The 16,143-nt window shown below is 40.5% G+C and overlaps 1 protein-coding gene across 5 annotated transcripts in view; it reads right to left on the bottom strand.

The window, feature by feature from the left end:
* The window catches only part of Ubp1 (upstream binding protein 1), a 44,594-nt gene that overhangs the window by 11,811 nt on the left and 16,640 nt on the right, over positions 1–16,143 (bottom strand). For 4 of the 5 annotated variants that reach the window (XM_076917336.1, XM_076917337.1, XM_034483616.2 and 1 more), the window contains 7 exons: positions 13,339–13,415; positions 8,902–9,007; positions 8,154–8,260; positions 6,334–6,486; positions 6,135–6,245; positions 5,591–5,698; positions 350–453 (listed from right to left, as the gene is read on the bottom strand). In XM_076917336.1, the coding sequence (XP_076773451.1) occupies positions 350–453; positions 5,591–5,698; positions 6,135–6,245; positions 6,334–6,486; positions 8,154–8,260; positions 8,902–9,007; positions 13,339–13,415 (766 nt within the window). The remainder of the gene's footprint in view (positions 1–349; positions 454–5,590; positions 5,699–6,134; positions 6,246–6,333; positions 6,487–8,153; positions 8,261–8,901; positions 9,008–13,338; positions 13,416–16,143) is intronic. The other variant, XM_034483617.2, reaches the window with a different exon arrangement.

The raw sequence follows: 16,143 nt of genomic DNA, 5'->3' as shown, positions 1-16,143 counted from the left end.
AATGCTTTCTTAAATCTCTCAAAGACAATTCCTTGGCTCTATCTTAAAAACTCCTCTTCCTCCTTTGTCAGATAGGGTCTTGTTATATAGCCCCGACAATGGCCTTGAACTGGAAATCTTCCTGTTTCAGTATCTGAAGGAAATGCTTCTCTGCCTACTTTCTGCAGTTACTGTAATTGTCAACATGTGAGACACAGACTAAGTACACAAAGATTGTCAGGTGAAGACTCTATGACCCAAGCATGGGCTATTTTCTAACACCTGACACAGACACACATAAAGGCTACATGAATAGGAACTTGAAGGAGCAATGGTTAGGTGCAAGCACAGGGCCACACAAACCAGGTACCTGTCCGGGACACTGCACGTGCTCTGCTGTGAGGAGGTGAAAGTGGGCGCTGGGGAAGGGCTGTTATTCACATAGGCTGTAGGAGTGTCAGGCCATGGAGAACACTAAGGATAGAAACAGAAATGAGTTAACAACATGTGTTTTAAATGTGTGGAAGAAGCACTTTTTTAATCTGGTCTCTAACTGACCCCATACAAACTTATAAAACACAAGATGTCTGGTACCTATCAAATGTATCAAATTCACCCTGTGTAGCAAAAGACACTTATTTAGCTTAAAGATATCCTGAGTGATGATAGCAGCAACATTTATAGACATGTTTTCTGAAAGCTCACATGCATGCACACGCATACACACAGAGAGACACACACATACATTTCTAGTATCTTCTGTCAGATGCTCCAGCAAACACATCAAGGTTTCAAGGTTTAAAAACAGCAGACAAAGATTCAAAAGCAACATCTGACATTACACAGTGATCTGGGTGTGGCTAGGACCTGTTGATTGCTCCTTATCCCTGCCAGGGAGCAGCCTCATCAGTGCCCATCAGTATCCACCATGATATAAGATTTACTGAACAGGCTAGCATGCAAGCCTACTAATTGTGCGTATGCTGCCAGGTGTGTGTGTGTGTGTGGGGGGGGGGGGGGGGAGTCCTAAAAAGATATGGCAAACTGAGTATCTCTCAACCTTAAGCAAAATTCTGACAAGAGACAGAGCAAAGCTACAGAAACACATTAGTTATAAACTGACTAAGCTGAGGTTCAGAGTATGCTGAGCACACCACAGCAACCAAGTCGAAACTTTCCCTTCTGAGCTTCACAAAGGTCCACCTAACAACCAGTATTCTTTCTATAGGTATTCTTGCTGAGGATTTAAGTTTCAAGGGTTCCCCTTTATAACCAGCCTGCTCCCATTTGAAATAAGACATCACATCTAACTTTAGCACTGGGGTTTCAAGAGTCTCCACAACAAAGCAAATGCCAGTTTTATCAGTTTTTTCCATTTTTATATTTATTAACTATTCATTAAAATTTGTATAACTGTTTTAATAAACTTGTCCTAATGAGTTTTTCCTTTTAAAATTACATTTAATTATTTGCATGTATGTGTGTGTATATGCCATGGAGAGCATATGGAGGTCAGAGGACACTCTGTGGAGTCTGTTCTCTCCTTCCACCACTGAGCCTTATAGACAAAACTCAGGTTGCAGGCATATACACAAATATTTAATGTCTTACCCAACTTTAATCTATAGTCGTAAGAAAATCTAAAGATTAAATTTCAAGCCAGGCTTGGTAGCACATGTCTGTAATCAGGCTTGGGAGGTGGAGGCAAGATGACCAAAGGTTTAAGGCCAACCTCAGCTACATGAGACCCTAAATTTAAAATAAGAAAACTTTCTTCCCAGTTCAGAAAAATCTATTGTATCCAGGAGTGGTGGTGACTCATACTTGCAATCCCAAAATTCAAGACAGACAGACTGCCTTGAGTTCAAGGTCAGCCTTGAATCAGAAACCCAGAGGCTTTATTGTAAAGAATTGGAGTTACTGGGCTCCAGATGCTCAGGAGGAAAGAGCATCTTGTTCTTGCAGAGGACCTGGGTTCAGTTCTCAGCACCCACATGGTGACTTACAACCATTTGTCACTCCAGTTCCAAAGGATCCAACACCATCTTCTAACCTACACACTGCACACATGTGGTGCACAGACATGAATGCAGGCAAACTGCTCATACATATAAAATAAAAAAAACATGTAAATCTTTAAAGCAATTGAGGTTATGAAAAGGCCTCCAGGCATAAGGGTGATCGCATTAAGACAACATTTAAAACCAACAGAGTACAAAGGTGAGACCAAGAGAGTGGAGTAAACCTGAGAATTAAACAAAAGAAACTTGAAATGTTTGTGATCCTTGGATTCTGCAAGCTACTTCCTCCTAATTAATAATAGTTTCAATTTTTAGTAGTTTTTGATTGTTTTGTTTTCTCGGGAGACAGGGTTTTTCTTTGTAGCCCTGGTGTTCTGATACTCACTCTGTAGACCAGGTTGGCCTTAAACTCACAGAGATAAGTTTTAATTTAATAAATACAAATACTCATCATGCCAGGAAATGCTCCCTTTACAACTATTCAAATTTACAATGAAATATTTGGATGCCAGTTTGAAAATAATCAAGGGGAAAAAAATCATCTTTTTCAAATTCTTTGCAAAATGCTAAGCCCACTAATGTGAAGCCCAGAGCTTGCACTGAGAGTCTCTCCAAACAGAAACCATATGTCTCAGCAGCCACCAAACACAAGCATCAACAGGGAAAGAAAAGAAATCACCAGTTGTCTTCACATCTGCCCAATTATAGAGCCCTTGAAAAAGAGGAAAATCACCACAGATTCTGTTCCTGAGACAACCACCTCTCAAGGCAGAAACTAGTGGCTGGTCAACTCCAGTAATGACCTTACTATAGATGTCATTCCACATGAAAATACCTGTTGCTTTAAGAGTAGAGCCTTTGCTTTTTATGGTACTAAGTATCACTCTCTCCTCGGCTTACACAGTGTAGAGTGCCTGTTCCTATCACAGCACATCTACCCAGGGGCGTGGGCTTTCACCCCACTACATGCAAGGGTTTCCTCTTACACCACCCTCTCCTAATAAAACATATTATATAATGTATCCAAACATACACATCTAGATAACTCTTAATATCCAAAGCAATGCCTCTCCAAAACAAATTTACCTTGGTTACTGCTAGCTCTTTGAGAAAAAACAGAGCTCTCCCCAAACTTGAAGTTGGTGTGGTACAGTAGAGACGGCCCGTTTACTCACCATATACTCATCTATTACGAATTTAGATGCTTTTACTACCACAAGAGGAGTTTTTAATTTGAGGTTTTGTTTGCTTTATGGGGCTGGAGGACAAAATCAGACTCTTCTGTGTGCTAGGCAAGCACTGAGCACTAATGGGCTGCCTTCAAAGCAAGAGAAGTTAAGTGCAGTGCTGCTGTTCCTGAGCCCCTGCCAACGGTCTGGACCTGTGCGGTTCTGGTTTCAGGGTACTCCGAATGTACAGGTTTCCCAGAGAGTAAAGAATGAGGACCCAGTGTCGGCAGCAAGATGTGGGTGTACCAGGGGTCAACAGACACACAAAGGGTTTGTTATGCACCATCTCCTGGGAACCAGTAGGAGTGACAAGTCAGTGTGGGACCCTGTCATCCAGCACCTTTTAGATTTTGTCAAGACTTCTGGATATATATATCCCTTTAACTGAAAGCCAACTGTTAACTGCCCAAAACTCCAATAAAAGTGCCCCCCACCCCCCACCCAGTACCCCACCCAGACATTTGAAGAGACAAAGTGCTGTAGCTATGATCTTGGTTAAGGGGTTCATGACCTGCACCTTGCATTTTGAAAATAGGCTTACAGCTTACGGTCTAACCAACACTAGAAGTATCATACCCAAACCAAATGCAGCCAGGGTGGCAGGTGACGCACTTAAGAAGATGTGAAATCCCAGGCATGAACTGCTGATGTTTTGCATATTATGATTTAAGATGCATTGATAATTTACCATGGACTTCCTCATTTTCAGATTGGCTCTGGGCTACAACACACTAGAACCAAATTCTTTAAATTAGATAAATAATTTGTAACAGGCAAGTTATAAGGCAAGTGACTTAAGTTCTCATAAGCCCGTCAAAAAAATTAAGAACATTTGTAGGTTTTTAGAACAACTGAAGATAATAAAACATAAAACGGGAGGACAGACAATTGGGGAAAGGAGCATTCAGTGGTTCTGACCACCTCTGATTTAAGCCAAAACAGCCCAGTTAAAGAAAATATAAAGAACCAGGCATGGTGGCTTACACCTGCAAGCCTAGTACCTGGGAGGCTGAGGCAGGAGGACTGCCATGAGAGCAACATAGTGAGTTCCAGGCCATGCTGAACTAGTGTCTAAAAAAGGATAATAGATAGGTAAGTAGATAGGTAGGTAGGTAGGTAGGTAGAGATAAATAGACAGACAGATAAAAAATGCAGCATATGCTCCCAGTACCTTGGATGCAAGCATGCATAAAGTAGCTTTTAAACACTGCTTTAAATTGGAAATGACATCCCTGTGACAGTGCTTGTGCTATTGCCCTTCAAATTCCATAATTAATCACAGATAAAGATAAAAGAGCAAAAATCCACTTTGGGGATACCAATACTACAAACAGTGCAATAATAAACAGAACATTCAAAATAGTTATTTAAAGAAAACTTTTAATATAACTACTAGTATTTAATAAGGGTATGTAAGCTGACTTAAATCCGAAACCAGAACAATCCTCCATGGACTGCCGGACAGAGTTGTGTTAAAAAGACATGCTATATTAAACCTGACAAAACTCAACCAAACCCTCACTGGCTGCTTATTCCTGAGGGTCCTGGTGTTAAGTGCAGCAAGGTCACTACTGTAGTCTGAAGAATTACATCACAATGCAGGTGCCAAGAGTAAACACTACACAGTCAAAGATGTTTTTCTACTGGTGCTGCTAAAGAGGCTTTAGAAGCACAGACACATACACATTCTTGTGCATGCAGGGAATGTGGCATGAAGTACTGCACATGTTCATGTCAAGCTTGCTGCCATTGTTTAACTAGCTACGAAATTTTCTTATTAGGTTTACACGGAAAAAAAGCAAAACTTTCATTAACTACATACAAATAGCTATTTAAATTAGTTAAGTAAGCTGAGTAGTGGTGGCACACACCTTTAATCCCAGCACTTGGGAGGCAAACAGGTGGATCTCTATAAATTCAGTGCCAGCCTAGCATACAGAACAAGTTGTAGGATAGCCAAAGCTACACAGAGAAACTCTGTCTCAAAAAACAAAACAACAAAAATTAATTAATTAATTAATTAATAAAAATAAAATTAGTCAAATAATTTCAATTATCTTGAAGGAGTCCTGTGTGTGAAGGGGGAGAGGGAACAAGGGAACAAGTTGGAAAACATATTTCTGAGTGTCCAAAACCACCCAATATGGTCAACATTGTTTATGTTTCATTTTAAAGTGTTAGATTTAGGAAATTTTCCTCAGTGAGGAACAAACAGAAAGCAGAAAGCTAAACAAAAGCAAATTAAATCAAGACATGGACATCAAAAACAATTTCGGCTTTACTTTTCCATGGAAGTTGATCCTATATCTAACACTGCACAAGGGTTCTTGCACAATGAAAAGAGAAGCAGAAGCCCCTTACACTGCCTCGCTTTGCCAGAGAATCACCGTAGTCTGCTGGCAAAGTCCGCTTGCTGGACTTTTTCTGCTCATGTTCAACTGCATCTTCAATTATAGGCTCAAGCCTCATCTGGACAAACACCAAAGATTGGGATCAATGTCTTTTCATTATACAAAGAAAGACCTAAAACCCTGTTTTATGTCTTTGCGTTCAATTAAACAAATGTATGACTAACAGGATTCAAAGTTAAAGAAAATGCAAAACCCCAGCAGTGACAAAATCTGGACATTCTAGGCCCCCTTAAGTCTCTTGTCAATGTCAAGGTTGTCAGGTCTGTTCTGAGACCTCGCAGTGGGATTTCAGCATCTTCATCCAAGATCCCACCCACACAAGTAAACTCATCAAAACCCCATACTTAGGAAACATATGTGCCCACAAAGCCCTCAGAATATCATGTCAATCTGCCACCCAGCCACCCCATAATCCCGTTGTTGCCACACATGTGAGGTCCTACTAACACGCAAACCTCTGCTTCTCTCCAAAGCCAAAGGCTGCGCTGTATTACCTCTGTGAGAATGGTGGTGTCGTAAGAGGGCTGATACTTTTCTTTTTCATGAGCTGTTCTCTTCTCCATCTTTTCTCGGTCATTTTTTTGTTTCCTGTCCGCACCTTTAGGCTTGAACACAAAGCAGATGACTTCAATCACCTAGCTGCACACAGCTTTACAAGCAAAGTGAGCATCCCTCCTGGCGTCCACTGTTTACCTTAAAGACTTTGATTTGGCAGCTAGCTGAGTGAAGATGATCTGTGTATTCCCCGTTCTCATTCTGCTTAAAGGTATCAACTTGGATCCTAAAAGGCACTCCTTTTTCACCTCCATGCTTTCGCGGGGTGAATTCTGTGCTGATACAGTGAACCTATAAAACAATTCAAACTGAAATGCATTCAAAAAACCTCCCACTGGGCCTTTTTCTATTTTATTCCCTCATGGATGTACATTCATTCAAGATCCCTTAAAACAGACAAAACAGTCCAATTATCTCATGAATTTCCTGAACTATTCTGGATACAGACTCTCCTTTCAGAACCCCACTATCCCTGGATCCTTGTTCTAGTGCTTCTCTCGGGGGATTGTGCTCTAGTGAGGGAAGAAGAGCACAGAAGCTTCTTTGTGGTGTCACCTGTCTCCACCCCATCACCATGCACTCAGGGCCCTAAGGCGCTTGCTTCACCACAGCCTCTACCCTGCTGTAGACAGCCAAGCTTCTTGCTACTGCTTCTCTGTATACACCATATTATGATTCTTTTCCTGGGCAATTTTCAGGCCCTAGCGCCTCATTCTTTATCTGTCTAAAATCTCCAGGTTAACCCTTCTAAGTCCTGTCAGGATCCCAAGAGCAATATTCATTTTACTCCCCCCTCAGAAAACAATCTCAGGGTACAACAGAAAAGTTAGCAAGCAGCAAGATCATAGTCATTTCAGACTTTACACAGACATGCCCTTGTCCAAAGATATGCAGTGTGAAAGCCCACCTCTGAAATATGGCTGCACAACCTGAGATAAGGCCAGGTACTATACCTCTCATGGACTGTAAAACTTGTTATTCTATTAGACGAATACTAATACGAATCATGTCATCATCATTTACTGATGGGTAACATTTGGGAGACAATCCCAACATTGAATGCTAATGATCCTTAGAGTTGCTGTAAACACATAAGCTGGTCAACAATTCAATGGCTATCCCCTTCCATACAATGACTATCTACACAGTAGTTAAAAATTCTACCACTTACAAATTTGCACACAGTACATACCACAATCACTTTTGAGTTTAAATATGTGGTCATGTTAATTTCAAGGTTATCTTTCGGACACACGAAGTGTCTGTGGGTGTGTTTAACACATGTAGCAGTGCCTGGTGTGGTGCTGCACAGCTGTGTTTCCAGCACTCGGGAGGAGGAGGCAGATGGATCTCTCTGCACTGAGTGAGACTGGTCTGCATAGCAAGTCCCAGGCCAGCTAGAGCTACACAGTGAAACCCTGCTCAAAAAATAATCCAATAATAACTAAAAACAGAGAAAAAAACAGCAACTGCTCACACCACAAGATGGCCACTGAAAAACCCACTCTTAGCTCTTCATTTGTGGAGGCTTTACAGTCTGATTACAAACATGCTTTAAATAATGTTAGAAAAAATTTTAAACCTGTAACTTTTTTCAACAGTATCCTTTTAAATAGCAATTTCTGTTCAAGAGAAATGTGCATCATGAAAAACAGAAATTTCTATTATTATGAACACCAATAATAAAAAAAGGAATTTAAAAACCAGGTGTGATGGCACATTATTCTACCTGGCAAATTCCAGGCCATCTAAGTGGAGACAAAAAAATACCCCAAAAACTCTTCTTTTCACCAAATGTCTTTTATGTCTACACAACTAATCTATTAAATTAAACCCATTTTAACTGTGTGTATTTAAAAAAGAAAAAGGCATTACATTATACTTTACAAGTAGGAAATAGTTTCATGAGACAGGAATTTAATCTTCTAGATGACTGGGGCAGACATGAAAAGGCAAACCTGAATGAAGGCAGATGTGCGCTTTGCAGGGTCCCACAGAAATTCAACTGCATTTAACTGGCTTGGATTTGTTCTTGTGTCAATTATTCCCACAGACATTGGAATATCTGTATGTTCAAACACAAGTTACAAAAAAAAAAAAAAAAAAAAAATGGATCCATTTTAAGAAATTAAAACACTTCCAATCTGAACCTGGTGTGGTGGCACACTCAATTAGAGAAGCAGAGTCCCAGCTACTCGGAAGGCTGGGGTACAAGGGATGGCTTTAGACTAGGGGTTCCAGCGCAACCTGGGCAGCATAGTGAAACCCCATTTCAAAACAAAACAAAATAAAACAAAAAAAATCAAACAAACAAGCCAAACTTACAACTTACTATATTATGCTCTATGGAAATAATTAATCCATGTTGAACTTCCCTTCAACGTTCTCCGTAGTCAACCTTGTCTTCAATATCAAATCCACCTAACAAGAATCACAGTTTCTCCCACCATGGCTTATATTTCATTTCATTAAAAATATGATGGACAGTGCCAACTGAGGTTTTAGATAGCTTCAAATTCATACAATTCCTGGTTGAAGTTACTTTAGCACCAAAAAGCTACTTCATTCCTTTAACACTGGACAATTCTCAAGACACAGATCTAACATCAACTGCAATGGAGTAATACATTTTACATGGTGCCAATTATGTTACTTGACAGCTACACAGCACCTTCATTTCCACAGTCTTTTGATGGCCACCTGTACCTAAATCGAGAAGCCTGTCTCCAGGGCGATTCCACTTCCAGCCTTCAAGCTGCTGATGTTCTGTGTACTGTAGCCGTCTGTCATGGAACACCACCCTTATGATGCTCTGTAAAACAAGGGAGGAAAGTAAGCATTCTGACCGCTCAGAAGCATTACTACCACCACCACTACTACTACTACATATTATCAGTAATAGATGAGCAGACAAACCAGATTCTGCTTTAAATACTCCTTCTGTTTAGTTGGACATCATGGCTCTCATACCTATAATGCCAACACTTGAGAGGTTGAGGCAAGAGGATTGCTTCAAGTTTGAGGCCAGCCTAGGTCATAGACTATAGTGATATCTTATTTCCAAAATAAGAGAAGAAAAATTCCACCTGTGAACTTTTCTATTCTTGGCTACCTGGTAAGCCCACATACTCAGTAACTAGAAATTATAACTAAAAATTATGTCCAAATTTAAAATGTGTAATTTTAAAGTAATTCAATATTATAATTCAAAAATCAACGTATACAACCATGAAATTAGTGAGTAGTTATTAGAGTTCTATGAGAAAATACCAGCTGCCTAAAAGAATTATGAAAGATGAAAAAATATTATATAGATAGATAACCACAGACACAACAGTAAACTATTAATCTTAATACTAGCTGCAGTGACTCATGCCTGCAATTCCAGCAATCTAGAGGCTATCTCAAAACTAATAATGGTTAGGTTCCTTTAAGGACAACCTGGTAAGATGGCTCAGAGGGTAAAGCTTGCCAGATAACCTAAGATCAATCTTGGGAACTCACGTATTGGTGGAGAGACAGAACTGACTCAATAAAATTTTCCTCTAACTTCCCCACACACATTGTGTCATACACATACAACTAACTTATACAAATCATAAAACTACAAAGATAAGCATTCCCTAGTGATGCAAGCCTGTAATCCTAACTACTTGGGAGGCTGGAGGATTGATTATTACAAGTATGAGGCTGGCCTAGGCCTACCAGCGCAAGGCCATCCTTCGCAACTTAACAAGTCCCTGTCTCAGATTTTATACATATGAACAAGTAGAGCCAGGCATGAGAGTTCCCACCTACATAAGCACAGCACATGTAAGACAAGGAGGAGGATGGCGGCAAGTGTGAGGCTTGAGCTGCATAACGAGTGCCAGGCCACAGTAGGCCAACTAAAAAGTCAAAGGGTAGTTATGTTGGGAGTGGCTTGAACTGGAAGATACAAAAAACAAAACAACAACAACAACCAAAAAAAAAAAAAAAACCTCACTAGATCAAACTACATGTTGTGAGTAAAAGGAGACCTATAGAACTAGCACTAAATAAAGTGGCCAACTACCAAGTCAAGGCCATGAGGCAGAGACCAGTGCACAGCACTAAGGCAAAGCCAAGGGAACAGAACCTGGTACACAGGTACAGGCCATGCAATCCCAACACTTGGGAAGCCAAGCCAGTAGGACCAGGAAACCTAGGTCATGGGTCAGTCTAGGCTACAGTACTGACTTCAAAGCCATCTGGGCTATATAAGGTATCTAAGCTACAAAGTAAGACCTCAACAATCACAAATAAAAAACAAGGAGAGATAGCACAGCTTCCATAACATCTCTGACAACATAGCACATGAAGACCATGTGTCTCCAAATTTAAGCTGTACAGTCAAAGATGTCAGGGCCAATAAATAGAACGTAAAAAGATGTGATTTTCAATAAATTCATCCTATAATCATCTATGTTCTTAGTTCTACCTTTCAGGATATAACTGGGTATATTCTAACACATACAACAGAAAAAAAACCAGACATGTTATTAACTGAACAGTGAGCTGGAAGTAAAACCTCTTCAAATGACCCTTTCCCTCACTCCCAAGTTCATCTGACAGGTATTTTAACTAGCCTGATAAAATTATTTTCAACATGTCTCACCTACTAGTTATTTCTCAATCAGGTAACTGCTTAAAAAGCAAATTAAACCAGGTGTGGTGGTGCACATCTTTAATCCTGGCATGGAGGATAGGACAGAGGCAGGAAGATCTCTGAGTTTGAGGCCAGCCTGGTCTACAGAATGAGTTCCAAGGTGGCTAGAGCTATTACACAGAGAAATCTCATCTCAAAAACAAACAAACAAACAAACAAACAAACAAACACACCACTTTTCACTGATAAATTCAATTCTGACATTTGGTGTGCATATCAGCGTCAACAGTCTTAGATAATAACTAGAACCATGAATTAGTGAATTGTATAACCCAACATGCACACAAGGAATACAAGGGTGTAAGAGCAAGAGATCCAGCTCAGCAGCTAGTACTGACTGCTGAGGAAGGACCTGCTTTTGTGGGAGACCCAAGTTCTGTTTCCAACACCCACATGGAGGCTCAAAACCACCTGTAACTCCAGCTACCAGGGATCTGACAGCTGAGAACTCTTGCATCGTACGCGTGTGCACATGCACACGCACACGCACACTTTAAAAGATCTTTTAAAAACAGAGCATATAGGTGAAACTAAGACTGGGAAGTTGTTGGTAATTGTTTACACTGACAAGAGAATCTATTATGAGAACTTAAGACAGACTCATGCATATTTCACATGCTACCACATAAAAGGTACATGTGAATTCACAGTACCTCCTCTCTATCTTCTAGGTATGATTAAAGTTTACAATACAAAAGTTAAAAGGCCAGACCTGACAGCACAAGCCAGCAACTCTGCTCTTAGAAACCCTGAGGCAGGAAGACTGTAAGTTCAAGGCCTGTGTGGTGTACACTGAGAGCCCCAGAAGGCTTATTCACTTACAAGATAAAGAGTCCAATGGAGTTGCAGTTTAGCTCACTGATAGAGTGACTGCCTAACATGCATGGGGGTCTGAGATTCAATCCTCAATACTAAGAGGAAAACCAAAAACCGAACAAAAAGTTTTTAAGATATTCTAACAGTTTTGGGAGTTGGAGGTGAAGTATGCATGAAGCTGTGGGCTTAATCCCCAGCACCCCCAACACAAGTGTATTCACCTATCATCACAGGTGGAGACAGAAACACCAGAAATTCAAGGTAATCTTCAGCCCACATGATGAATCTGAGACCAGCCTGGACTACATGAGACCCTGTCCCAAAACACCCATGCACCACTTTTAGATCCAGTTTTAATGTTCTCAACACAGGACACATCAAATACTAATCAATTTTATTACAGAATTCATTACAACATTTCAACCTTTTATACTTGTACATTTTTGGTAAAAGCAGCATGCTCCAGTTGTCAAATTTAACTTTCACAGTGACAGAAAAACAAATGCAGTCATGCCTCCTCTAAAAAAATGATTACTGGGGGTAGTAGCATACATTATCTGGCCTGTGTGAGATCCCTGTCTTATCCCTGGTATGGCAACACGTCAGGAGAACTGAGCTCTGCAACCTCCTGCTGACAGTGCAAATATACCTTCCCAGTAAGCTTATTGTAAAACTTAGTGCCTCTAGTGGTATGCATAACATGCCTGTGCTCCAGCAGACAGAAGCTAGGACTCACCCTACATGTCCCATGTAAGAGTATGTGTAAGTATGTGTGAGTATGTGTAAATATGTGCAAGTATGAGGATTGCCTGAGTAGCAATCCTCAAGGCTGAGCAGACAAGGGCTGTGTCTGTTCTATGTAGGATGATGGATATCCTCATTTAGATATGTTAGTAGAAAAACTGAAATTCCAAGTTATACTACAGAAAATTCTAAAAAGCAAAATAAAAGGTTCTTTAGAAAGTTTTAAATTAGTATATTTTCAAACTAGAGATTTGGGCTAAGTCAGATGGCTCAGCTGGTAAAAGTGCTTGCAGAACAAGCCCGACAAGCCAGGTTCAAGCCCCAGAATGCAAAGATGGAAGTGAAGACAAACTTGCAAGTTATCTTCTGGCCTCCACATATGGCATGTGCATCCTTGTACATGTGCGCTCTCCATGCTCACTCCCTCCCTCCCTCCCTCGCCCTCTTTTCCTCTCTCCCTCCCTCTCCCCCTAATAATAAATAAGTAAAATTTAAAAGAGTCTGGGATTAGTGGTGGTGATGGGTTTTGCTCTGCATACCTAAGCTAACTTCTCTACTGCTTTCTGGTTTCCAACAACTGTAATTTCCATTTCACACATAAAAATACAGCCTAAAAAGCCCAAACTTTTAAAATGATCATTTTTCCAAAGAGATATTTGAATTTTTTTATAAAAAGGCTTATGGCAGTGGCTCAGAGGATAAGGTACAAGTTCCAGAAAACACGTGGTGGAAGCAGACAGGCAGCTCCCTCCAGTCTCCAACAGTGTGCTGTGGCAGAGGCACATGCACTAGATAAACATGCATTTTAAAAAGAACCAAAGAACTCTCCGGCATGGAAATAGCCACTTTACTCACACAGCACAGTATCCATTACAAATGAAACAGACTGTCCTTACCTTTACCAACTTCCCACTGATCTCAGGCATATCTCCCATTTTGCGATTATCCAGCATCCGAATTTCATAAGACTGGCCTAATTTAAAAGAATGATGTATCAACAACAATCCATGGAAAGAACACTACTCCACTCTACATAATTCAACTGTCACTCACAAAATACAACTACATGACATTCATTTGTCAGTGTGCCTTAGAAGCAAATTCAAGTTGATCTGTCTCTCAAAATCACAGCAGTCTGTCCTAATTACCCATGGGGTCGTCTCTCAGTCCACTTTCACCTGCCGTTCTACTCAACTTCTACCTCAGATTGAAGTTTCTGCTTTTCTGAAGTATTAATTTATACTATAAAAGTTACTTTTTAAGTTATAATTTATGGGATTTTAAATACGTCAGATCTGAAAAACGATCACTCCTTCCAATTTTAGAGCATTCTCATTATCTTAAACCCACACATCCAGCAGGATCACTTCCCATGCTCCCCTCTGTCCCCTAATCCCCTAGACAATCACTAATCCACCTTCTGTCTCTTAGGGACCTGACTACTAGAGACATTTATGTAAACAAAAACATTATGTGTGAGGTTTTGGAGATTGGGTTCTTTCATTTAATGTAACATTTTTCTATTTTATTGCCATACATAGACCAAATTTTGTTCATCTACTCATCAAGTGATATATATTTTGTGTTGTTTCCAATCTAGGGGTGACAATAGATGGTACTACAAACATGGACAAACCATTTTTTGTGTAGACCAAGACCAATTTTAATCTAGAAGCCTCTCTCTGTTATTGAACACAAGCCATATTTGCCCACTGCTTCATCTGTACAGACCACCCACACACACTCTCTCTCTCCCTTCTCTCCCTTCTCTCCCTTCTCTCCCTTCTCTCCCTCCTCCCTCCTCCCTCTCTCCCTCTCTCCCTCTCTCCCTCTCTCCCTCTCTCTCTCTCTCTCTCTCCACACTGGTCTAATTTAACCCTGAGGAGCTGGAGATACAGCTCAGTGTTCCAGAGCACTCACTTACTGCTTTTCCAAAGGACACAAGTTGGATCCCTGTCCCTGAGTCGGGCGCTTACAACTTTAATAATGTGAGCTCAAGGGGCAACAGCACTCACATCCACACTGCCTAACCCAACAAAGAAACATACATATACATTGAATGTACCCAAAATTAGAAAGAAATACTACCTCTGAGTTGTTCTTAACAAAAATGACAATGCAATTTGGTATAAACTGATGACTGTTTTCTAGTACCTGCTGAACTGGAGACCTAACTACCCTATCAATCCTGCAGGCCTATAAGAAAATGCAAAGGAGACTCTAGATCAGCAGTTCTAAACCTCCACAGGGGTCTCCTATCAGGTATTTAAATTATAAATCCTAACAGTGGCAAACTGACAGTTATATAGTAGCAACAAAATACTGTTGTGGCTGGGGATAACAACATGAGGAACTGCACTAAAGGGCTGCAGCGTCAGGAAGGTTGAGAACCAGAGATTACAGTTATCAGCAAAAGGTTATCAAAACATAGTCATATCACTTGAAAACTGGTAGAAACAAAACCAGCTGGGCACAATATATTACTCAGAAATATTCTTAAATTTGTTCATTATAGTAAAAGAATAATAAAAGCATTTATGACAGGAGAAGCTTTAGAACTTTAAACTAAAGCACAGACTACAATGTAGCAATGAATCTTAATTTTGAAAAGTAAGTATTTTTTAAAAAGCATGGGTGCAGTTTTGAAAAATAAACCAGTAGACTCTTAAAACTACATCAAATCTCACAAGAACTTTGTGTTAGTTATCTAATTAACCAAAATGTTTAACTAAAAGTCAACACTGTAGTGGATGAAGAAAGACTGAGAACCTCAGGCCAGCCTAAGCTATATAATGAAACACTGTCTCGAAAGCCAAGTGGACAAGTAATGGCTTCATACAATGGTAAACTGTAAATATCCCCCTAGAAAGCAACCTGTGTGCACCTCTCAGTATGTTAAATTTCAGACCTTTGGGTTCTGGAATTCTAACAAAAATACAAGAAAAGGACTATTTTAACTTGTATTTTTGTCAAAGGGCTGTGTGTCCAATACTCAACAAGTGCTCATAAAGCTGGGTGTGGTGGCGCTCGACTTTAATCCCAGCACTGTGGAGGCAGAGGCAGATGGCTCTCTGAGTTCAAGGCCAGCCAGGCCTACAGAGTGAGCTCCAGGCCAGGCAGGACTACACAGAGAAACTCCATTTTGGGATGGTAGCGGGGTGAAGGTGGGGGTGTGCTAATTTAAGACCAGGAGGAGAAAGTCAACCTCATGAAATAAATACAGACCACTGTTCACCTCAGTTTGAACTGGCAAGGCATATTTCCATTTGCTAACAGCAGAGACACTGTTTTCTGCTTTTAGATGTAAACTTCAAGGAGAACTGAGAACTGCTCCAGAGTACTGATCAAGAACAGCTGCCAGCTCCAGACTGGTGAAGACAACAAGGAGCAGACCCACAGTAGATCAAGACTTAAAAGGATTAAGTCAGAGACCATGGGACATCCATATTGATAAGTTAATTTAAAATCGGGAGCTACAGGAAGGGATGGGGCTGGACAGGCTAACAGAGGGCTTTTTAGCTACAGCTGTTAGGTGAGGCCATTTGAACAGTCACTGAAGGAGTGAAGATAAAACACAGGGCTTAACTTCTTGGAGTCACCCAAGGGAAGCAGCGAGCAAGAGGCTGAGAAGCAGCACTCATTTGGTTCATGGACAAAGGGAAACTTGTCCCACTGGGATCACTTCATGATCCTCAGAAACT

The sequence above is a fragment of the Arvicanthis niloticus genome, chromosome 21, assembly GCF_011762505.2.
Source record: "Arvicanthis niloticus isolate mArvNil1 chromosome 21, mArvNil1.pat.X, whole genome shotgun sequence".
NCBI lineage: Eukaryota > Metazoa > Chordata > Mammalia > Rodentia > Muridae > Arvicanthis > Arvicanthis niloticus.
The sequence above is the reverse complement of the archived record's forward strand: the minus strand, read 5'-3'. Positions and strand labels throughout refer to the sequence as shown.